At 30.6% G+C, this 25,050-nt stretch overlaps 1 protein-coding gene across 1 annotated transcript in view; it reads right to left on the bottom strand.

Moving 5' to 3' along the window:
• LOC142329360 (uncharacterized) overlaps nucleotides 1–25,050 on the bottom strand; it is a 69,919-nt gene that overhangs the window by 42,667 nt on the left and 2,202 nt on the right. The window contains exon 2 of the mRNA XM_075373869.1: nucleotides 720–835. Within this exon, the coding sequence (XP_075229984.1) occupies nucleotides 720–835 (116 nt within the window). The remainder of the gene's footprint in view (nucleotides 1–719; nucleotides 836–25,050) is intronic.

The raw sequence follows: 25,050 nt of genomic DNA, 5'->3' as shown, positions 1-25,050 counted from the left end.
TGTCGGCGGATTACGAAAAAGAACCAAAAATTTCACTAAAAAGTAAAAAAAAACGCATGCACAGCAAAAAAAAAAAAAAAAATACACCATTACACAGGCAACATAACCTGTAATACTAGATCGTTGATACCGTTATTTTTGGTGGTTTGGTTTCAATTAACCACACACCCCAGGAATGGTCGACTTGAGACTGTACAAGACTACATTTCATTTACATTTTGATACATATCATCCTCATTCATCCTCTGAAGTAATACCTTTCGGTGGTTCTGGAGGCTAAACCGAAAAAGAAAAGTCAACATAACCTCAAATTGTTTTCGACCTTGCACGATGGATCTACCTCAGGGTAAATAACCATATGACGATATGATAATAAAGTATACTAAATGATAAATATATTGTACAGATACATAATAAGTTTCTTGTATACATAGATTATTTATCAAAAGTTTATAAATTTTTTAGGTTAATTAAAATAATTTTTTTTTACTCTGCATCATAAGTATTGTATCTCGGAATAAATCTTTGAAATAAAGCATAGGTTTAAAAATTTCATGTTTTTTCTTGCTCGTATTTATTTTTAACGATCTACATTTTGAGAAATAAAAATTTGTGTAACATAAAGTTCCAATTATTATTTAAAAGTAGTCCAAACCTAAATCGTAATAAAATTGATTTATTATAGAAACTAAAAAAAAGAATTGTATAAATAAACTAACCTTTTCTTCTGTCTATTTCCTGAATCTTTGACAGAATCTGATTTGTCTTGTGAATTTGGAGTTGGTGACGTTACTGGACTGGATATAACTGTTCCAACTACACATATCACCACCACCTATAAGAAATAAATATAAATAATAATTATAGAAATTAAACCCTTAATAAACTAAACATACCATTAACCCATTTTAATTTAGTTTTATTTTAGTTTTGTACATAATTTTAATGGAATGTATAATTCTAAATTGTATTTTTTTGTTTCTTATAAATATTTTAATTATAAAATTAATCTCTTAATTTTATCTAATTTTTTATTTAATCTTTTATTTTTCTGTCTACATAGCTCCTCTATGACTCTAGAAGGGAAAGTATTGTAATCGGTCCAGTTTGGATATATGCAGTTTTCACCGGATCTTGACGTTTTGACACCTAGTAAATCCAAAAATTCGGATGGAAATTTTCCGGATGTCCGAATGTTCGTATGTACGAGTATATATTCGGTGTTTACCTGTAAATTACCTTATACCTCTATAACTACTGGACCGATTTTGACCAGTCTTGACGAGATTTAAGGTCATATTTTTCTCAATTATAGGTCATATAGATTATATGACATTGTTTTTTTTTAACAATTACAAAATAACAATATTTGTAAGAAAAACGTTTTTTGCAAAATCGCACCCTCACCCCATAAAAATGCTCTAAACTAGTGGCGAAGTGAACATATTGCGTCAATAGTACTTCTTGTCACAAGAAGCGCTAGTGTAGCACTGACGTACATCTGTTGTAGTCTTCTCCTATGTTTTGACGTCACAAGTGGACGGTGGAATTAAATAAATAAATAATATTTGAAATGTAAAAATGTTACTCGTCTGACTGTCTCCAACTCGATTGCCCGATCGACTCGATACCTGATGTATTATGCCCTGCGGCTACACCTATCTGTCGACCACACAAGCGAAATTTATTCTATGTAAATAGTAAAATTACATTAGTCTTGATACTTACGTTATTAGTTTTGATAATTACGTTAGTCTCGATCGTCGCCGCTAGTACTGCCACACTCACGCGAATTAAATTCGATATGTGTGCGCGCTTTAGTTAGAATCAGTGAATTAAATAAATGAAAAAAAAATTTTTTATAAAATAATAAATATTTTAAATTAAGTTGTGTGTTTATGCCGTGCTTCAGAAACGACCCACAGTTGCACGACATTCCCGGATCGCGGCTTTAGCCTAGTGTCGGGAAAGTCCTACAACTATGTTGTAAGATTTTTCTTCAAAAGAGGGGAAGATTCTCAATTCGAAGTGTATGAATATTAAAAAAAAAAATAAAAATATTTTTCTTACTTCTCTTGATCAAACAGAACGTTTTGGATAAACCTTTTTAAAGGTTCTTAAATGATGTTGCTTTTTTTGGTCTCTTCTTCTTTACTCAACTTTATTTTTAGATAATTCGCTGGAAGATTTTTCCAGCGAAATTACTTTGTCTTTCTAGATATACATAGTAGAAATATTTTCGTTCATTAGTTTATTATTATTATTAAATTCGAGAATTTCCCAATGGAAAACGTTAAGCATTCACGATTCATATTTCTTCCGCTTGGCATTCTTCTTTTCTCTCCAAAATTTTTTCATTCTTTCGGAAAAGGTCGTCTTTCTTTCTTTAGACCATTTCGGACGATGTTGTTTAGGCTTCGGCGCTTCTGGTTTAACCTCCGATTTATCTATTTCGTTTCTGTTCGTGTATTTGTCTATGATCCCATCCAGCGTATTCCGGTGTGTTGTAAATCTTTTCGTATTTCTGCAAGCCAAGGGATTGCAACTTTTAATGATGTTAAGTACGCGATTATTCATTAGTTTATTATATATTAATATTTGATTGTTTTACATAATTTGAAATCATTCTGATATTCAAATTATTTTTTTACCATAAAAATTCATAAAACGTTTGGTAATAATTATATTAAAATAATAATACGTATTTTTACAATCAGTGAATGTTAGATCACAGCAGGCCTTAATTTAGTTGGTCTGCATTACCTTTTTTATTTTTATCAATATATATATTTTTTTACCTTTTCTATTGTTTGTAAGTTGGTATTTTTCTTTCAGAGGGATTTTATTTAGATCTATTCTATCTTATATTATAAGATTCTATCTTATTTAATATAAATTATATTTATAAAATATTTTTAGTTTCTCTCTTAATAATCAGGTCGAGCCGCGAACACGCGACATTATCTTATAATGACGTAATATATGTAATTTTTTATTATGTTCTGAACAGAATAATGATTTATTTATTTAACCGGAGGGAAAAATGCGATCATGGTATCGGTTGTTGCAATTTTTCTGTCCATATATTGGATTTTTGAAGACCAACACCGTTAATTTAAATATATAAATATTTGGAAGTATATATATATATATTCAGAGCTCAAGATCTAGTTAACAATAGGGATATCAGCTTGTTTTCTTAAAAATATTTGTTACAGGCATTATAGGCTTAAAAATATTTTTCTAATTAATGAAATTTTGTAATAATAAATATTTCCTTTATATATAATTTTCCTATCAAATTATTTATGTTCAATTTTCATTTTAAGCCGACACCTATGCTCGTTGTCAGAAATTTACTTTCAACATTGCAATCAGTACCTACATTAAATACCTCGTGCGTTCGTTTTCATTTAATACTTCATTGTTAACATAAAAAAAATTAAAAAATTAATTTGTACGTACTAATTTAATATTACTTTTCCGTTAGCGCTACAGCAGTAGAAGGGAAAGTATTGTAATCGGTTGAATTTGGGCAAATACAGTTTTCACCGGATCTTGATGTTTTGACCCCTAAGGAACCCAAAAAAATTGGATGGAGATTTTCTGAATGTTAATGTTCGTATGTACGCGTGTGTGTTGGATGTTGGCCTTTAAATCACTATATATCTCCGGACCAACTGAACCGATTTTTACAAAACTTGATCAGATTACTTCTGTGTTTCGGGCATTGATGCCTTTAAATTTTCAACTTAAAAGGTCAAGAGGGTACGACTGTAGAGCAAGATCACTCTCAGTATCTCGAGATATCGCGTAATTATTATTTTTCTTTGGCACATTTGTTAACAATTAAAAAATAATATTTGCAAAAAACCTTTTCAAAATTGCACCCCCACCCCAAAAAATGCTGTAAACTAGTGGATAAGTAGTAATTACTGCTTCATTAGTACCCCCTGTCACCACAAGGAGAGCTAGTGTAGCACTGATGTACGCTGTACAAAACATATCTATATAAATAAAAATGTAAATGTTCGTTTGTTCAGAATCTTAAATCTTTGAAAGTTCCTCATCGATTGCTTTGAAATTTTGACAATGATTCGAATACGCGAGTGTTTTTATATACCTACTATTTATATACCTAAGATGTCACACCTGTGACAGGTAAAACATGTTTTTTTTAAAAAAAACAGCACTATCTGTTGGAAGGTAAAGCAACACACGTCTACTAAATATTTTACGATTCCATTTCAATGTGTTCGATATGTGTCCGATATAGACTAAAAAACTATTGGACCGATTTTCGTGCGGGGAAAAGAGAAAAAGGGAAAACCCGGAAAAGGGAAATCGGGAAAAATCGGAAAAGGAAAAATCGATAAACGTATTTGGGAAGAAGGTAAAAAGAGAAGAAGGGGAAAATGGAAAAAAGGAAAAGGGGAAAAGGAAAATCGGGAAAAGGAAATAAAAAGGAGAAAGGATAAAAAACAAAAAAGTGGAAAGGGCAAAGGGAAATAAGAAAAGAGAAATTGGGAAATTAAAGGTAAATGTGACGGAAAGGGGGAATTATCGAATAGGAAAGGGGGAATGGGGAATGGGGAAAGGAATATGGTAAAAATGAAAGTGGGAAACGGGAAAATTAAAATGGGGAAAAGGGGAAAAAGGAAATGGAGAAGTGTAAAAGGAAGAAAGAGTAAGGTTAAATTTTGTGTAGTTCCGTAATGCTTATTTTATGAATGTTTTATCAAACTTTCAATTGTGTTCATTTAATCTATATTTATATACTCAAATCTAGCAATAGGAAGGCATTGCCGGATCTGCTATTACTTAAATAAAATTATAAATTAAGTTGTGTGTGTGTGTGTGCGTGCGCGCGTGTGACTATCTTATCTTTTATTCTCATCAATGATCAAGAATTTTCATTAATAGATGAATTAAAAGTACAAGTTAATATCAAATTGTTCAAGTTAATTAAGAATTTATTTGCTTATATAAATTTTATTTATACAACTACATGTAGTCTTAATATATATTTGTTTAATTTCCATAATAATTTAAATTTTATGTGCATCTTGCATTATATTATCTGTCGGTAAATAAATTCCATTAAATAATTGTAGTGACAGTTCTAAAAATTATTTACCGACATAAATAAAAACAAGAATAAATTGCGTGATGTTATAAAAACCTACAAATAATACTTTAACTTCGGTTTACAAATTAAAATACCTGATAAAATATGAAAAAAAAATATTACAATAATAACCAAGTCTACGTATAAACAATGTTATTTATTAACTTCAGTGACAAAGAAATTTATTCCGGATATCGAGAAACGGGTAAATGTAATACACAAATAGATTATTTAAAAGTCTATTATTAGTTACTCCAGTAATCATTTGTCATGTCTTTTGTTTGGTTTGTTATTGCATTACGTTTCATTACAAAAAAAATAGTTTATAAAGTAATGTATAATTGAATACTGGCTCATCATTTTTACCTTGTTTTTTTGTTTTCAACTTTGTTATAGATTTCTATTTTTTTTTCTTGTAGAAATGACGTGTGTATTAAATAAGACGTACAATTGAGACTTTTTAATAATTCAATTCAAGTTAGGTAAATAATTTGACAAAAACTCTTTTAATTTTTTGACGAAGTATTAAACTAGAATCAAGTTTAAACTAAGTTAAATAAAAATAAGAACTTATTTTTATAAATAAATTAAATAATATTTAAGAATTTATTTTTTATAAATTTAATTAAATTTTTTATTTATTTATTCTTAGCATGCTTTTTATAATTTTTTCTCTTCTTTTTATTATTTTTTTTTTCGTTATTTTGATTCCTATTTGTCTTCTATACTAGTTAGTGCGTTAGTTATTGTTAAAGAACGTTATGACTGCGTCTATTAGAATATAATATTGTTTTATATAAAGAAATTCATTTATTTAAAGTTGTGTGTGTGTGTGTGTGTGTGTGTGTGTGTGTGTGTGTGTGTGTGTGTGTGTGTGTATGTATATATATATATATGTGTGTGTGTGTGTGTGTGTGTGTGTGTGTGTGTGTGTGTGTGTGTGTGTGTGTGTGTGTGTGTGTGTGTGTGTGTGTGTGTGTGTGTGTGTGTTTAATAAAATCCTCAATCAAATTATTTCGGATGCAATAAGCTGACTCAGCCATCAACTGACTCGGTTTAGCCGACACCGTTCTACTGTCTTGATAACATTTCCATGAGTGGTAATTCAAAATATTTAAATAAAAAGGGTAGTATTGTGTCAAATCATTTTAAAGAGCATCGAATAACAAACGTTTTGATGTAAAACACTTTGGGCTACGACATCCCAATAAAAATGGCAGCCATTTAATATCTTTACAGCTGGTAAGCAATAAAAAAATATAAATATCTTTTTTATTGTTGTCACTCTCAAGACCTTGATGAATTCAGTACTATATATATATATATATATTATGTGTGTGTGTGTGTGTGTATGTGTGTCTGTCGGGTGTTTATAAAAGTATGGGATCCTTAAATAACTTTTCAACAATTAAACATAGAACTAATGAAATTTGTTAATGCTTCTACATCGTATCGAATATATTTTTCGGAATGAGACCACTGTTTTTGGTATTCTTTGTCCGCTTCTGAAACTAGCTGTGAAAAAAAATAAAAAGTTGCCAAACTACTGATTTGGTTATGGTTGACGTAGTCTTAAGTTTTTATGAAGATTTTTGTTTTTCAATGCCCTTTAAAATGATGTCGCAATCCTACCCCCATTTAATTTAAAATTTTTAAGTTGCCTCCTTATTTCCCCACATGAGTGCATATGATATAGTAATATCATACCGTAAAATAGATCGCTATAAGATAATAGCGTTCGACAAATTTCATATTTATATGAAATATATATAAATTTGTAAATTTCCTTAAAGTGACGCGATTTTGTAACAATAATAATAATATATTTATTATTTATATCTCATACAAATATTTATGCGTATTCCTTACTCTGATGCCATCTCCAACGAAAGCTAAAATTTTCTTGTGTGTGTCAGTTTTATATATAATAAAAAAAAGACGATTTTTCGGAATTTATTAATAATATTTTTTAATAATATTTTTTGTGTAATCTTTTGTACAAGAAATTTACAAAACATAAATTAAATGAAAAAAACAAAAGAGGTATAATTTTTTTAAATTTAATATTAAAATATTTTTTTGGTTTATAAGAAAACTTAAATTATTATATAATTTAAGTTTAATTTGATGTAATAATTAAAAATAACGATTAGGTCCCACACACAAGCATCTACTGTAAACTCGCTTACCACTGTGACTCACAGCAAAAGAGCGTATGAAATTATACCAATACAAAGTCAACATACCTCAAATTGAGGTTTGATAACTTCAAAATGAATTTAATAGAAATGAGGTTGTCTGTTGTAAACCTTAAATTGAGCGTAACTAAAGAACTACTCAACCAATCTTCATCAAATTTTCACATGCACAGCTTCAGATACACTACTACACAATATTTCATTTTTAATGAAATTGAACTAGTAGTTTTGACAATTTTCGAGTCAAAATGTTTTATACCTTAATATTATTTTTGAAATTTTATAAAAAAATTATACATAATTTTTCACCGCTGTTTTAATTTAATATTCCAATTTCTCATATATTTAAATAATTTTCACATATTTGATCGATTATCGATGTTGGATAGTTTTGAACTTTACTTTTATTATTTATCGATTTCACGTTTTAAAATCAGTACTGATATATTTATCGTTTGTTAAGTTATATCTATCTACGTAAATAACTTCTAATATTGATTTTAAGTTCATGTTAATCCTATACAAGTAAAACTATTGTATATATATAACTATATATATATATATAAAATTATATATTTTAATTGTTTTACTTTTTATCGACTTCGAAGAAGAAAGACTTTAGGTAGCACGGCAAAATTGGGAATGAAATTGAATTTTTTTTTACGTTTTAAGGTGTTTGTTCTGAAAATACTATTAATTTAAAGTGTAATTTTCTTTATAAATATAGGCTTATGTATCAAATTTGTGGCTCGAAAATCTCCAAAACTATTAGATCGATTTCATTGAAATTTAGATATACTGTAGTATTTTATCTAAAGTTGTGTACGTAGAAATTTGATCTCAATTTCAAGTTTGTTAAATTTGTATTGGTGTATTTTCATACACACTTATGCAATTAATCACAGTGATAAGTGAGTTTAAACTTAATGCTTATCTGTTGGGTCTACTCGTTAATCGAACGTATCTATCTATCACCGTTGTACTCTGAAAATTAGTACGTTTCTGATTGCGAAATACAGAGGGCGTCAGAAACGAAAAGTTGGTCAAAAAGAGTTATTATTTTTTTTTTATTCCAATTTTTTGTTGTAATTTTGTTATTACGTTGTAATTTTGTATTTTTAATTTGAGTACTGCATTTTTGTTAATGATTAACAAAGTAAAAATAATGATGTGTATATTTAAACGTCTATTTTTTGATTTATTATCTATAATAGGATTTTTTAAATTCTTTCTAATAATAAATAAATAAAAGAACATAGTAAAAGAATGAAGAGATTTTGGAAAGAGAAATAGAAGGAGAATACAACTAAAGATCGCATAATCATTAAACATTCAAATTCAAACACTGTCCTTAAGGGCAAATATGAATAATAATAATAATAATAATAATAACCCAGGGGGGATCCTGTCTCCCTACTGAGCGCGTCCTCAAGGTGGCGGATAGAGGAAGACCTTGTATATATACAGGGTAGGTGGTGTTCTTCAAAGGCCCACCCGCGGACCATAACAGGTACTTTAAGTCCAACGCGTCTGTTCCAGATTGGGCGGCGTTTGGTCGGCGTCTGTTTCCCATGTTAGGGACGGCCGTTTCTAGAGGTGTCGGAGCCTTGCCCGCAGGAGCTTATCCTGTTACCCATTTGTTTTGAAAATTAATGGAGTACAACGATGTGAATTAATGCCGGGGTGGTAGGGTGTTGCGGGCTGACACCCTTGGGAGCCGTCGTGATGTTCAGTCTGGGATGAGGAGTGCTGGAGCGAGTGGCGACGCCTCACCTAATGGTACCACAAGGCCTGGAACGTCTTCTGTGGCTTCTGTTGTGGCTGAAGTTCAGTCACCCAGTGCTGTAGAACCCCGGGGTAGGAAGCGGTGTTAATGGACAGATGAACATAATGCCTTCCTTTACCGTACCTACCTAACTATAACAAAAATGGAATCGGACATGAAACCGTATAGTGTTCCGCTGCACCAAGCGATGGTTGAGAAGTTCCCTGAGCTACGATGTAAGACTGTCCAAAACATCCTGGATCAGCGCAGATCCCTTTTTAAGTCTAATAGGGTTCCTGCGGATGTGGTGGCGTTAATCCGAGCTGATGTTTCTAGGGAGTTAGGGTTGTTGTCCAGCCCATCTTCAGATGAAAGTACTGTAGAAGAAACGATAAGAGCCGACAATCCCCTCTCCGATCAATTTGCTGAGAACGAGATGCTGTATGGTGGTATGGATCCGTCGGCCAGACAGCGTATACCAAGGCTGAGGGTTAATTGCGGAACGAGGAACATAGTGAGCCTTATTAATGAGATTCTTGAAGAAAAAGTAAGATTAGTACCCTCCATAACTGAGCTCCATGAGTTAGTGTACATCGGTGCGATTACGGCAGTCAAAGCGAATGGCCAGCGAATCGTCGCTTCTGCAATGCGTAAGAGTCCTCAGCGTCCACCTTGGGAGGAGAGACTGTGTAGGAAAGTCGATAAGCTGAGAAAAGAGATTGGTCGTTTGTCCAGTTTCTTAACATCTGCTAACCCCAGTGGAAGGATCCGATCGGCGGCGGAGTCGATAATCCGAACATATAGAACCCGGAAAACACCACCGGCCATGAAGTTCTGTATTTGTTAAAGCAACGATTGATGGTACTGTCATGTCGGCTGCGGCGGTATCGGCAGAGTAAAATGCGCCGGGAACAAGCTCACTTGTTCCGTACCAATCAAAAGGAGCTGTATAAGCGGTTGCAAGTTTCACCTCAACAACAACCTCAGGTGAACGCGTCCCCTACTAGTGAAGAGGTCTTGGGTTATTGGGACCCGCTTTGGTCGTGTTCCTCACAACATAACAGTGGGGCAAGGTGGATTCGTGAGGAACGAAAACGAGTTGATAGAGTCCAGACAATGGTAGATAATTTAATCACTCTAGAAGATGTACAGGAGGCGATTAGGAAAACCCATAATTGGAAGGCGCCTGGGATTGATGGAGTGCATAACTTTTGGTACAAGCGCTTTTCTTCTGTTCACTGGCGTCTTGCAGAATTTTACTCTGCCATCTTGCGAGATGCAAGTCTAATGCCGACCTTTTTCACCTAGGGGATGACCTATCTGATCCCGAAATCTTCTACTGCGAAGGCAGATCCGTCCAAGTACAGACCTATTACATATCTCCCCACAATATATAAGCTTTTTACTTCTGTTCTCACTGCCAAAATCAATAAGCATCTTGAGAGGCATCAGATCTTAGCTGAGGAGCAAAAAGGGTGTCGTCAGGGTAGTAGGGGCTGCAAAGAGCAGATAGTGATTGATAGCGTTATCTCTGTAACGGCAAAGAAGAGTCGGGGCAGCCTATATACTGGTTATATAGACTACAGAAAGGCCTTTGACTCGGTTCCGCACTTCTGGTTGATAGAGGTCTTACGTCTCTACAAAGTCGATCCCGTTGTCGTTGAGTGCCTAAGTGTCGTTATGAGTAAATGGTGCACAAATCTTTTGTTGACTATTCCAGATAAGAACCCCGTTAAGGTCGGAGTAACACAGATCAACCGAGGCATTTTTCAGGGCGATTCCTTGAGCGCTCTATGGTTTTGCTTAGCGTTGAACCCTCTGTCTTCCATCTTACAGAAGTCCAAGAAGGGTTTTGCTCTTGGGCAGTACAGTTTTAGCCACCTCATGTATATGGATGATATTAAGCTTATTTCTGACACTGAAAAAGGGATCCGGCAACTTGTCAAATTAGTCGAGAGGTTCAGTGTCGACATATGCATGAGTTTTGGTCTTGACAAGTATAGGGTCAATGCTATGAAGAGAGGAAAATGGTCGCAGATTGAGGCGTGTGAAGTGCCGCAGATGGATGCTTCTGCACTCATGAATGCAATGCAGCGTGGTGAGACATTGGTTTCCTGCAGGATATTGGAATTAGCCATAGTCGAGCGAAACAGGCCCTTACATCTGGCTTCAAGAGTAGAGTAAGAGCCGTCATGAGTTCCCAGTTGAGTGGTTCTAATAAGGTAAAGGCCATTAACATATTTGCCGTTCCGTTGATTTCTTATAGCTTTGGCGTGATAAATTGGACGCGGACAGACCTTGAAGGGCTTAATAGAATGATTCGTGTATCGTTCACGCGACACCGCTCTCATCACCCGCTCAGCTCCGTCGAGCGGTTTCACCTGTCCAGGAATAGAGGAGGAAGAGGCGTAGTGGATTTGCGGGAGGTTCATGCAAAACAACTGCTGAATCTCCGGAAATACTTCTTAGAGAAGAGCCAATCCAGCTTGCTGCACGGGGTTATAGTAAAAAAATGACAGTAATCTAACCCCACTGCGCCTCAGTGATGAGAAATTTCAGCCCCTTGAGGATACCTTCTCCGAGAACAGTGTGATGGATAGGTGGCGTTCGAGGGAGTTGCACGGGAGGTACTATGCGGCGCTTATGGATGAAGCGGTTGATCGAGATGCGTCTGTGGCCTGGCTGGAGTATGCCGAGTTGTTTGCTGAGACGGAGGGCCTTGTATTTGCTATACAGGATAGGGTCGTCAGCACACTCAGCTAGAGAAAGCATGTCGTCAAGGATCCTGCTGTAACCATTGACCTGTGCCGTCTTTGTGGATCGACCAACGAGTCCATCGAACATGTCGTTAGCGGGTGTCATATTTTAGCTCCAAGGGAATATACAGTCCGACATAACAACGTGGCGAAGATACTTCATCAGAGACTCGCTTTGGACCTGGGTCTCCTTGCCGTTTCAGTCCCGTATTTTAAGTATGCTCCTCAGCCTGTATTAGAGGACGATCAGTATAAACTGTACTACGATCGTACTGTTATGACGGACAGGACATTGGAGCATAATAGGCCAGACATCGTTCTGACCAAGAAGCAGGAAAAGATCACCTTCCTGATTGATGTCACAATCCCATTGTCCACCAACATAGTGAAGAAGTACACGGAAAAACTAGTGAAGTATAGGGATCTTGCAGAACAAGTCAGGGAGATTTGGGACCAGGAGAGCGTAACGGTGGTCCCGGTGGTTTTGGGCGCGATGGGAGAGATTCCACGTTCTCTGCATGGTTCATTAAGATCCGTTGGAGCACCAGCAAATCTGTTTCGACCAATGCAGAAGGCTGCGTTGCTGGATACATGCCGCTTGGTCTGTCGGTACATCACAAGCTCGAGCGATAAGCTAACGCCTGTTCTTGAAGGGCCACCTGATCGTCATCAGATGGAGCTGCAGACGGGGGACAATGGCCGTTAACATCTGGCAGTTCATACATTTTTTTGTCTGGTATTTTGTCCTTCATTCATATATTTCACCCATAGTATTCAATAGTTCATGTTACCATATACAATGCATGTCAGAACAATAGTTATAGCTCCTGCGCCTTGCCTTTGGGCCGGCCAGGATGCTTTTTACTGGGCTTGCCCAAGAGAATAATAATAATAGTAATAATAATAACAAGAACAATAATAATACAGTATTAATGTCTTTTTAATTGAAAATAATTTAAATCAAGCGATACAGTTTTTTTTTTGGCCTCAACAGTGTAGAAGCTGATTTATAATTGACTGGTTTACCTATTAGAAACCTAATTTTGTTGGAAAAGGCTAAACGTAATTAATCTTTTAATTAGTTAATCTTCAGGTTAGAAGTTGCCGAATTTGGTTTTATATAATCTTATAATTAAATAGTTTTAATACGAGGTCAGAAATAATCTACACGTTAAAAAATCGATTTAGTAATAAATTTCATTCATGATACTCCGATATAAATTTATGGCCTAGTATTTTTTTAAAAATTACTCCCATTTTCATAATAATATAATTTCATAGCTTCATATTTTTATGTGAATTCTTCTTTCAAAAATATTTTGTTTATCACAGTTGGTCAAAATCATAATAAAAAAATTATATATTTTTAATTACCTTTCTATTAATTAAAAATTTATGTTTATTTTTATAATAAGAAGTAGAAAAAAACATAAGTAATTTAAGTGTATAAAAAATTTCGAAAACGGGTTATTTAGATGTGTTTAAAAATCATAACTTTTATTTTATTATTATTATTTTTTTTTTTTTTTACTAAGATCTAACCTAATTTTACTTATACAATTAGATAATATTTATTACTTTCTCCCCGTATATGTATATTCTGATTTTGGTGAAAGTAATTTTTGTAATTAAAGAAATTATTTTAACACTTCTGAGTTACCATTATATGTTAGGTATATTATTGCTTTCCCGGCTTAATGGTTATACTACAGAGTGAGCAACATAAAACTGAACCCATAACGTAAACACTGCAGAATCGGTAGGTTATTTGGATTGAAATTTTATGAATGATACGGATAAATTAAATAAAAAAACATAAAACGCAATTTAAATGCTGCATTATTTACCTTATTGTTACAAAAGACGTTCAAAATGACCACCCTGGGCATCGATGCACTTTTGTGCTCGATTGATCATATTGAGTCGTCTGTCACAAAACGTTGTTGTCAATCGAGTTGATTTCTTGTTGAATGTTCACCTGCAGTTCATCAATATTGTGGGGATTAGATGCATAAACTCTCTCTTTTAAGTCCCAAAGGAAAAAATCGCAAGTAGATAACTGTAGGGAACGTAAAGGCCATCGTCCTCTGCTGACAGCTCGTTCATTTGTGAAACCTGCATGAACGCGATTCAGTGAAACGTTTGATATGTGACACGTTAATCCGTCTTATTGGAAGAAGCTGTATTCTTTGTCATTATCAGTTAATTGCGCATAAAATTCTTCAAAAATGGCGTCTTCTGGACTCGGAGTAATTCTTCTTTCAATATCGGCAATGTCCTATGGAGTCGTAGCGGAAGGTTGCCTATTTCGTTTAGCATTTGAACCTATTGTACGCCATTTTTTTACTAAATCGTGTATGCTACTCTTCGCTGGAATACAGGGATTCGGAAATTTTTCTACGAATATTTGACGCGATTCTTCAAACGATCCAGAACGAATGTAGGCCTCAACTACAGCTATCCTCTCCTGGCCTTAATAAGGCATTTTACACAAACACAACTTTTTTAATTCTTTTTCCGGTTTAGCCTCCGGTAATTACCGTTCAGATAATACTTCAGAGGATGAATGAGGATGATATGTATGAGTGTAAATGAAATGTAGTCTTGTACAGTCTCAGTTCGACCATTTCTGAGAAACCCAACCACCAAAGAACACCGGCATCCACGATCTAGTATTCAAATCCGTGTAAAAATAACTGACTTTACTAAGCCTTGAACGCTGGAACTCTCGACTTCCAAATCAGCTGATTTCGGGAGACGTAAAATAGAAAAATTGTTAAATTAATAGAAAACTATTAAAAAAATTGTAGAAAATCAAACATCTACGCTAAAATATTATAAAATGTAATTTAAAATACCTTACATGGAAATATTTTGCACATTTCGGAAAGGAAAATCTAATCGTAAAAAAAAAAATAATAATTTATCTCAGACTTTATAATAAAGGTAGGAAAGCATTTTTTCTAAAAAATAAAAATAACCAGATTTATGAACCATATTCTGCGATTTAAGTTTAAATAATTTTTTATATAAAAAAAGACTAATAAAGATAACATTTAAATTCAAAATATTTATTTTTCAAGCAATTTATCATGTCCATAGAAGATTGGTATCTATTCTTTATAAGTATGGTATTTTCCTTTTTAAGCTCCTGATAATTACTATAAAAAAAATCTGATTTAAATCCAACACTTTTTTGTTTCTGTATACGACAGAAAACGATTAAAAAGATTGAATGAAATTCATTGTTAAAAACTTATGATGTGTTAAGCTCAATAAATAAACATTTAAAGGATGATGGATTATCTTATTTATTACAAACCAGCATCTCGTCGCGGCTTCGCCCACGCTATATGATTACTTACGTTTTTCATCGCGAACAATTTTTCTTATTTCATTTTTTTATTCAAGTAACCGGAGGCTGGTGTAGCCACTCTCGTCGCATATGCGGTAACAGTGGCAGTGGTTGTGTTGGTTCAGCCGCCGCGCCGTACACCGTCGATCCCCTCAAAAAATCAAAATTCATGAAAACGAGAAAACGGTTTTTAAATATTTATTTGAAGAGTATTAACAAGTCCAAATCTATTGAATATTTCGTTTAGTAAAGTCGGAAATGGGGAATACTTGTAATTGTTTCAAAATTTTCTACCTTCTTCACCCTTTTGAGGTCGAATTTAGTAAATTCAATAAATTTTATATATATATATATATATATATATAGAATGTTTCCTAAGTGGTGGGCTGGCTATACGTTTTCGGATTCTACTTGTAAAACTAAACAAAAAATATTCTTAGAATATTTTGTAAATACAATATTAGAATTAACAACAAATAAAAACAATTAATAATAATTCGAATTGAACGTAAAGTGAAGGACATGAAAACATACGCAAAATTACAACATCAATTTTCTGCCACAACTCAGCTATTTTTTAACCGATTTAATAAAATCAAATTTCATTTTGTTCAAAATAAAAGGCTTAATGTTTTAGCTTAATCATACATTTTGATAAAATTTATATTTATGGAGATATAACGGATTAAAAACTAAACATGGCCGCCATTTTGAAATTTGCGAAGGTATTTAAGTCCTGATTTTTTGCTAATTTTACAACTTTATTGCAAAGACGCTTACACAATATTAATGTGATTCGTTTAACCGATCTTGAGATATAAATTTTTATATAAAAATAACAAAATGGCGGACTGTGGGAGAACGAAAGAGAAATTGCCATTTTTCTTAAGAATATTTTTTGTTTAGTTTTACAAGTAGAATCCGAAAAAGTATAGCCAACCCACCATTTTAGAAACATTGTATATATATATATATATATATATATATATGTATATATATATATATATATATATATATATATATATATATATGTAACTTTCATGGAAGTATTATGATTTAATTACGATTATTTACATCAAGGAACTGAAATTACGTCTATAAAAATATAAGTACATTAAAAATATATATACTTGTACGTTAATTATGGTTTGAATTTTTTTTTTAAATATTTAAAGGGAATATTAGTATTTAATAATAAATAACCTGAAAGGACTATAAATTCCATTTACAATACCTTGTAAAATGAATACAATATTCGAATTTATGAGCAACAAGAACAGAATCTTACCGATTTAATTTTTACTAAAATTAAACAAATAGCGACAAAAACGGTATTTTGGATTTATTCTAGAAACTAAGAAAGCAGTGAATTTTATTTAAATTAAGAATTATTTTAAAATCGAACGGAATAAAAGAAGTGCTTAAAAATAATCTTGAAAATTACTAAGGTCTTTTGTAAAATAATTATATCTTTACTTACTCGACTCTACTATAGTTATTATTATATAGAGCTAAACATGTGTTATAAAAGAGAAGGTATGCTAATCAGACCAATTTTTGTATCGGAGTTTTTGCAGATTGATGCTAAAAAAAAAAAATAATAAAAAAAAATAAATTTTATCAATGAAAGATTCCGAACTGATTTATGAATATGTACTATTTTGCTTAATATCTTCAGACTATATGAACCGAACTTCGTGAAAGTTTTTCAAAAAATTGAAAAAAAACTATAATAAATATAATAAAATTCGTTAAAAGATCTTTGATTTTACTTCTTTATTATTCTTTTTAACTTTTTACTTCATTTTATTTGACGTCAGGTGTTTATTAAAATGTTTAATTTAATACTTTAATAAAATTTTAAGGATTAGTATATCAGCTAAGGACGCTGTTCGGTAACTTGAGTAAAAAGATTTTCCACGCTTATGCAAATCTTTGCATAACTTATATTTAGAATATATATATGAAGCTTAAGGAAAACTTCAGATAAAAATTTTAAATTTGCCACAAAAAATTAAGTTAAATTTGTTACATTAATCAATTTTTTTGCTAATTTTTTATATAAACTATTTTAAAAAAATTAGATTTTCGTATAATGAATAATTTCCGAAAACTATAGTCTATGTAAAATCTTTGAGTTAAATAAACAAAGCGTCATGGTAATTTTTGTAAAAACTACCATTACTAAAGCTAATTTTCCTCATAAGTAGTAATCTTCTAAGAGTTAAGCCCTCTGTCGCCACATTGCATAATCAACGTAACTCTTTGCTGGCTTTTTTTATAAGATGATTTGATAATCATTAACGCACACAAAGGTTGTACGTGTAATATTTGTATGAATAATTTCTAACAAGGATTGAAACTAAGTTTCAGTCCTGGTTAGAAAATTTTCAATTCATTAATGAAATAAAAGAAGACATTCTGCTACGGAAGCTAGAATTAGTAATGATACTTGCAGTTGACTTAATTTTAAGCAATTTTTAAATACAGCAAACATAAAATAAAAATGGTATACTTATTTTGATTTACAAAAATTTTTATATGATATTAATTTAAAAAACAAACCTGAATTTTTTTGAACTTGTTCAACTTGTACTAAAATATGTGTTCAAATAAATTTCATTAACGCTTTCTGAATTGTGAATTATTTTATAATTATTTTTTATATTTACTATCTTAATGCATTTACTTGAAAGTTATTTGTTGTGTTTATAATTAATATGGGTTTTAATCCTTTATATTTTTTATTTTATAATTAATTCTGTATTTGAGATGCTTCTCTGGTTAAGGTTTTATCATAATTTCCCTTGGTCTTAAAAATAGATCCTTTTTTATCCATGTTGTAATATATATCTATTCATTCCTGATGTGATCTACGTAACTTATATCGATTACAGTAAATTGTTTATTTATTTAAATAAACCAAAATTGTTTTAAATTAATTAATTTTTAATCTGGCGTTGTTGTGCAATTAATCTTTTTACACCTATTTCTCAATGACCAATTAGGTTTTTTTTTCACTGTGGTATCATCTGATGTTTATATGGGGTTATATTTTTTTAGCCGGGAAAACCAACTTGTATATTTATTTATCAGTATTGTTATTTAGTTAGCAAATATTTATTCTATATTATTTGATAATAACTGCTTTTACATATTTAGTTTGATTTTGTTTAACTCTTTTATCTGATTATCCAATTTAGAAAATTGTACAATTCGGTACAGTTTAGTTTACAATGCTAAGAGGTTGTTTTTATTAGATAATTATGTTTAGGTATAATTTTTTCCTGTTCTAAAAGCTAGATTATAATTACCTGTTTAAATTTATGATTCTTCTTTATTTTAGTACATTAATATGATTTTATATTTTGTTTTATTTGTGTTATTTAAGAGTGGATCATCGAGTAAGTCATTATATCATAGATCGATATCTGTTTGCTTTACATTTTATACTTTTTTATTGTTTTAATAAATAATCATATATAAGAATGAGTCAAATAAAAACATAGAATAGTATTACATAAAAAGGCTTTAAAAAATAACAACGAAGTTCTAAATAGTTTGGATGAATTATTTAATTAATATAGATTAATTAAATAATTATTTTTCATTTTAATAATATTGAAATATATTTAACAATTAATATAAATACAAATTCTTGGAGGCGGGTATTAAATAGTATTGGTAAACATTGATTTAGTGAAAATACAAAGGTCGACAAAAGCTTTAATCAATGCGCCGATGATAAATTATCTGTGCGAAAATAGCAAATTACCAAGAAAGAAAACTAAAGCCTTATTAAGGGTTAACTGTTATAAAAAAAGTCTGAAAAAATGAAGAAGCCAAAAAATCCTTTTGGAGATATTAAACGTAAGAGTGAGGCATATATTTGATGGCAGTAGAACTGCCGGGCTAGACGGGATGACATTGTATAAGAGTGAAACACTTAACAAAATTATAACTATAGAGGAGAGACGCCATCGACATTAAATGGAAACGAGACAAAAAGGCTACTACCTGGTTCAAGTAATGTGAACGGAACGGCTGTCGGCAAACGTAATATTGCAAAAATTTCTATCGTTTTTAATTTCGTTAACGAAGATTATAGATTCAAACCATAATTAGTGGATTATAATTTTAATTATTTAAAATAATCATTAATTAAATCCTTCTTATATACATAAATATGGTTTATTTAAGAGTTACTGAATGAAGTAGATAAAAAAAAAAGATTATAAAATGTTTTTTTATAGTTACGATACCATTAATTATACGAGTATTTTAATAGAATAATCTGTCATGTAAATTATATTTTATGTAAATGCATTTTTAATAAATTATACTAAACCTATAAAAAAACATGTTTATTACTTAACACAGATTGAATAAATTATTGAATCTTATTTTATAATCGATTATAAAATAGCAAGTTTACGCTTTTATCTTTATTTTAATCTAATTAACATTTTTTTTTTACCACAAATACCAAGTAACTGGGTTTTATAAAGACGTATCAAAAGGGAAGAAGAAGCAGAATTGCGTAACTTTCCGAGTTGTTTAACTTTACTCTCGATGGACTATTACTTAAAAGGAAAATCAAGTGGAACATTAAAGTATAAAAGTTCTAATACAAAAATTTATTAATGTAAACAAATTATTTTACTCTTTGAGTAAAGTTTTGAGATACAGCAACCATTGTAACCGTAATGTAACCAAAATTAAAAACCAAAAGTATTAGGCTTACTATTTTTCATTCCTGAATGAGATCGTCACGTAATATATTAAGACATAAATGTATTAATATATTAATATAATGAGTCATCTAATTAGTTCAATAATGTTACCTTCGAATCCAGAAATGATAAAAAAGAAAAATCTGATGTGGACACCATATGACTTCCTAGTACTCCTATTAAATTACAGACATTTTTTATTACATATATTTTTTTCATATTTCTTTTTGTTTTTATTGAATTATTATTTTTTGTAAAATTTTTTAAACAATCAGAGGTTAATGATTATTAATAAATCAATATATTTGTGTTAAAAAAAGGAAATAAAATCGGATTTGAACGGATGTGCCTTCCCCTGATAAGATCCAAATGTTTCATTAATTACAATTTTATTGGGTTATAACTCTGGAACCAATCAAAATAAATGTCACTAAATGATGTATCGTTGAAAAGCTCTCAATGAGGGCTTATTACTGCAGATAAGTAAAAGTCCAAAATTCAAATATTTTGGATTTTGGGCTTTTTTTGGACACTTTTGGTTCAGTCGATTGGAATAAAAAGGGAAGTTGCACATCTAGATGTTGCAACAGTCATAAATTCAAAATTTTAACATCCTATGGCTAATCATTGTTGTGTTATGAGAGATACGTACGTACAGATGTTACGCCGAAACTAGTCAAAATGGATTCAGGGATGGTGAAAACGAATATTTCCGATGAAATCTGAAAATCGAAATTTTTTGCGATCACAATACTTCTTTTACTTCGTACAAGAAAGTAAAAAGGAACTATTTTTTCCCACCCCTTTATGAGGGTATGATTAAGACCAAACACCATTATTTTGTACCTAAGCTACCAAAGAGGAATTAGATAATATAAAAAAAAATTACTTATCGTAAGGATAAAATTCTGAGATACAGAACCCATGACGTTTGTATTTCTCTGTCCATTTAACCGATTGTGATCAAAATTAAACGGGATTAATTCCTCATCTATACAAAAATCATCGTGGAATTTCATCTATATTGGTCCATCCAGTCTGGAGATATCAAGCAAAATACAAACTAATATCAAACAAAACATCCTTCCAGAATTTTTCAATTCGAAAATTATGCTTTTTATTAGAGAAAGATATGGAAATTCCAGATCTAAAAAACACCTCTACATCAAAAATTTGACCTGATTAACGTAATTTCTCCTGTATAACAACTGAGACAGTAAAATTACTGTTCCAGTGACCAAATTATAATACAATCTTTAAATTTAAAAAAATTTAACAGTTAAACTTGTTACATTTTTGTTGTAACACAAAGACTGTATCATATTAGCTTTGAAGTTTTAAGGTCTAAAAAATTTAGTAATAAATGACGGTTTTTTTCTTTTATATTCCTTGTACGAAGTAAAGGAAGTATTGTGATCGCGAAAAATTACGGTTCTCAGATTTTAACGGAGATATCCATTTTGACCACCTCTGAATCCGCTCTGACTATTTTCGGCGTGACGTCTGTACGTATGTACATATGTATCTCGCACTCAAAAACGATTAGCCGTAAAATGTTGAAATTGTGGATTTAGGAAATTGTGTTGTAACATATAGTTGTGCATCTCCTCTTTTTATTGCAATCCATTGAACCAAAAGTGTCCAAAAAAGCCCAAAATCCAAAAAAAATTAGATTTTGGACTTTTTCTTAACTGCAGTAATAAGTCCTCATTGAGAGCTTTTCAACAATATATCATTTAGTGGTAGTTATTTTGATTGGTTCCAAGAGTTATAACCCAGTAAGATTTTAATTAATGAAATATTAGGATCTTACAAGGGGAAGGCACATCAGTTCTAATCCGACTTTATTTACTTTGTTTTTAATTCAACAAATTTTTTTTTTGATTTATTAACAATTATTAACCTCTGATTGTAAAAACGTTTTTACGATAAATAATAATTCAATAATAACAAATATATGAAAAAATCAGAAGTTTTTAGGCTTTTCATTTAAAAAAAAAATGTGTTTATATAATTTAATAGGCATATAAGGAAGTCATGTGGTGTTTACATCAGTTTTTTCACATAGTAACGAAAAAAAAAGGTTTACGAAGTCTGGAATTGAATTTCTGTAATATTACATCAACATATCTTAGAAAGGTATTTATTTAAGAAATAATTATGTTTATTTTGAAAAATTGTCGACTGAATTTTTTATTATTTTTTATTTATTTAGTATTTTATTTTAAAAAATGTTACAGTGATGTGTTACTTATAAAATAAAATATAATCAAATTATTATAAATAAACATAAATATAATAAACGTATGATTATCTTTATAGAAATGAAGTGTAATATGTTAGTTTGTAGGTCACTGCTCTAGGCTTTTTCACTCGAGAGAATTTCAGGTTTTATTTTCTTTATTTATATTAATCAGACATTATGTTTTACAGTGTTAAAAAACACATAAACTTTTAATTCAGCATCTTAATTGTGCATTATTTTTTTATTTATATAATTTATAAATAATTATACAAAATAATAATAATAATAAAAATTAATTATGTTAGTTTATTGTGCTTATATTTAAAAGAAACTTTTTTTATTATTTAATGAATCTATTGAAAATTCTACAGTATAATTTATACAAGTTGACTTTTAATTGTTTCTCCAGATATCATTCCTAATATAATATACAGAAAGGAATTCTAGAAAACTAAAAAAAATGTTTCCTATAAAAATTGTTTAAGATTTTATTTATTTAATTCATTCTCCCAAATATCAAACGTATTAAAACACATCTCCACTCTTATTAAAACAGCAAAACTTATCTAAAAATTAATAATTTAAATTCAGTTTTATAGACTTTCTAATCAGTTGTTTAACAAACTAATTTTTGTAGTCGAAGATTCTGAGGTTTGAATCCTAGTAAGATCTAATTACTTTTTATACGGATTTATACTAAACTGTGGATACCGGTGTACTTTGGTGGTTGGGGTTCAATTAACTACACGTCTCAGATATGCCCAGTCTGAGCCTTTACAAGACTAGACCTCATTTGCATATCATACATATTATTCTCATCTCATTTCTCTAGTGGGAGGGGGGAGGTTTCTTATTATTTATTAGTTGAACAGATTGCAATGTAAACATTAGGGGAAAACTTACAGACAAAGCTTTAATTTCATTATGAATATACAGACAATCTTTGCTAAAAAGAATAGTCAATTATTCTTAAAAATAATAACAATAACCATCTCTATCAAACCAGAAACACATCTGTTTTCATATAAGTCAACAAAATATTTTGGCTTACAAAAAAAGGATTTTTTCATGCTTCCATTAATAATTTTAATAAATACAGAAACATTTAAAAAATCCACCGATTTATTAAAAATTCAATTAAAAAATTTTCTTTTACAAAAACAATATTGTGAATTTCTAAACCTTGAATTTTCTCTATCCCTTTTAACGTATATATAAATATGTGCTCAAATAATTTTATGAATTGTAATTTATTTGTGTTATTCTTTCCTATTATTATTAATTATTTTTTAATTAGTGAAGGAAGTGAAAACAGGCACAAAATATTTCTGCTGCGTAATTTTTATAATCCATTTTAATAATTTTACCCATATTTTAGCTGTTTATCAATTCATTTGAATAATTAAAGGTTTGATAAATATTTTAATTAAATAAAACTAATATTTATGGAGCTGTTAATGATTAAAATATTTTAATGGCAACCATTAATAATTTTTTTTTTTATTTTATTAAAAGCAAAATTTTCAAACTCGTTTATTTTTTAGAAAATTTTGCTGGGTATATATATATATATGTGCACCAATATCACAATCCGTTCATAAGATATATTCTTTTATTGAGAAGGCGGACAAAGGGAAAATAAAGCGAAAGGAAGGGCATTTGTCCAAATAAACCTTTTTGAATATTTTGATATCTTGAATCAGTCCTTAAATTTGGTCAACGCCTCATTGGTTATTAAATCACAAAAATGCGAAAATATTTTCGCTCGCAAAAAAAAGCTGACAACACAGTAGGACTTTCCCGTCACGCAGCTTTTTTCATGCACGGCTTACACACATAACTTAATTTAAAATACGTCAGCACTACACTAGCGCTCCTTGTGGTAACAGGAGGTACTATTGATGCAATATACCCACTCAGCCACTAGTTTAGAGCATTTTTTGGGACGGGGATGCAATTTTGCAAAATTTGTTTTTTGCAAATATTATTTTTTAATTGTTAACAAATGTACCTAAGAAAAACTAGACCTTAAGTAGGCGAAAACTACATACTGAGCATAACCTTGACCTACAGCCTCACTCCCTTGACCTTTTAAGTTGACAATTTAATGTCCTATATACATAGAAGTAATCTGATAAAATTTGGTCAAAATCGGTTCAGTAGTTCTGGAGATGTAAGGTGATTTAGAGTGTGACACCGAATACACACATGTACATATGAACATCCGGAAAAATTTCCATCCGGTTTTTGGGGTTCCTTAAGTGTCAAATCGTCAAGATCCGGTGAAAACCGCATATACGCAAATTGGATCGATTACAATAATTTCCCTTCTACACTTATAGATTTGTTACAGCATTATCAAGACGGGAAAGTATAAGGCAACTTATGGGGAAAAAATATTTACGCACACATTTTTTAGAATTTTTTGTTGGCTTTAGCATCATAAGGAAATTTATTAAAAAAAATTGTATTACAATATTTTTTGGGACCTCACACACATGCAAAAATTAGTGAAAATTAACATGCATCATCGAATGAAATTTTCGCATACCTGTATGTCATCATTTCTTTACTTATTTGCATAAAACGTTGACATTAGCAGATATTAATAATCAGTCGTTTTTATTATACGTGACACTTATTACTATGATTACACTTACTATTATGTGTGATTTTTGATACACTGATTTTGTTATGTGATTTTTACAAAATCATAAAATATTTTTAATAAATCTTTCCTGTTTAAAATATAATTTAATTTTTTTATATATGTACATATATTTACATTATTAGTAATAAATTTAATTTCCTGAGAACTGAGGAGCTGAGAACAAAAAATTTTCTGAATAAAAGACAAGTTCATTGATCTT

This window comes from Lycorma delicatula, chromosome 8 (assembly GCF_047948215.1).
Source record: "Lycorma delicatula isolate Av1 chromosome 8, ASM4794821v1, whole genome shotgun sequence".
NCBI classification, from domain to species: Eukaryota; Metazoa; Arthropoda; class Insecta; order Hemiptera; family Fulgoridae; genus Lycorma; species Lycorma delicatula.
The sequence above is the reverse complement of the archived record's forward strand: the minus strand, read 5'-3'. Positions and strand labels throughout refer to the sequence as shown.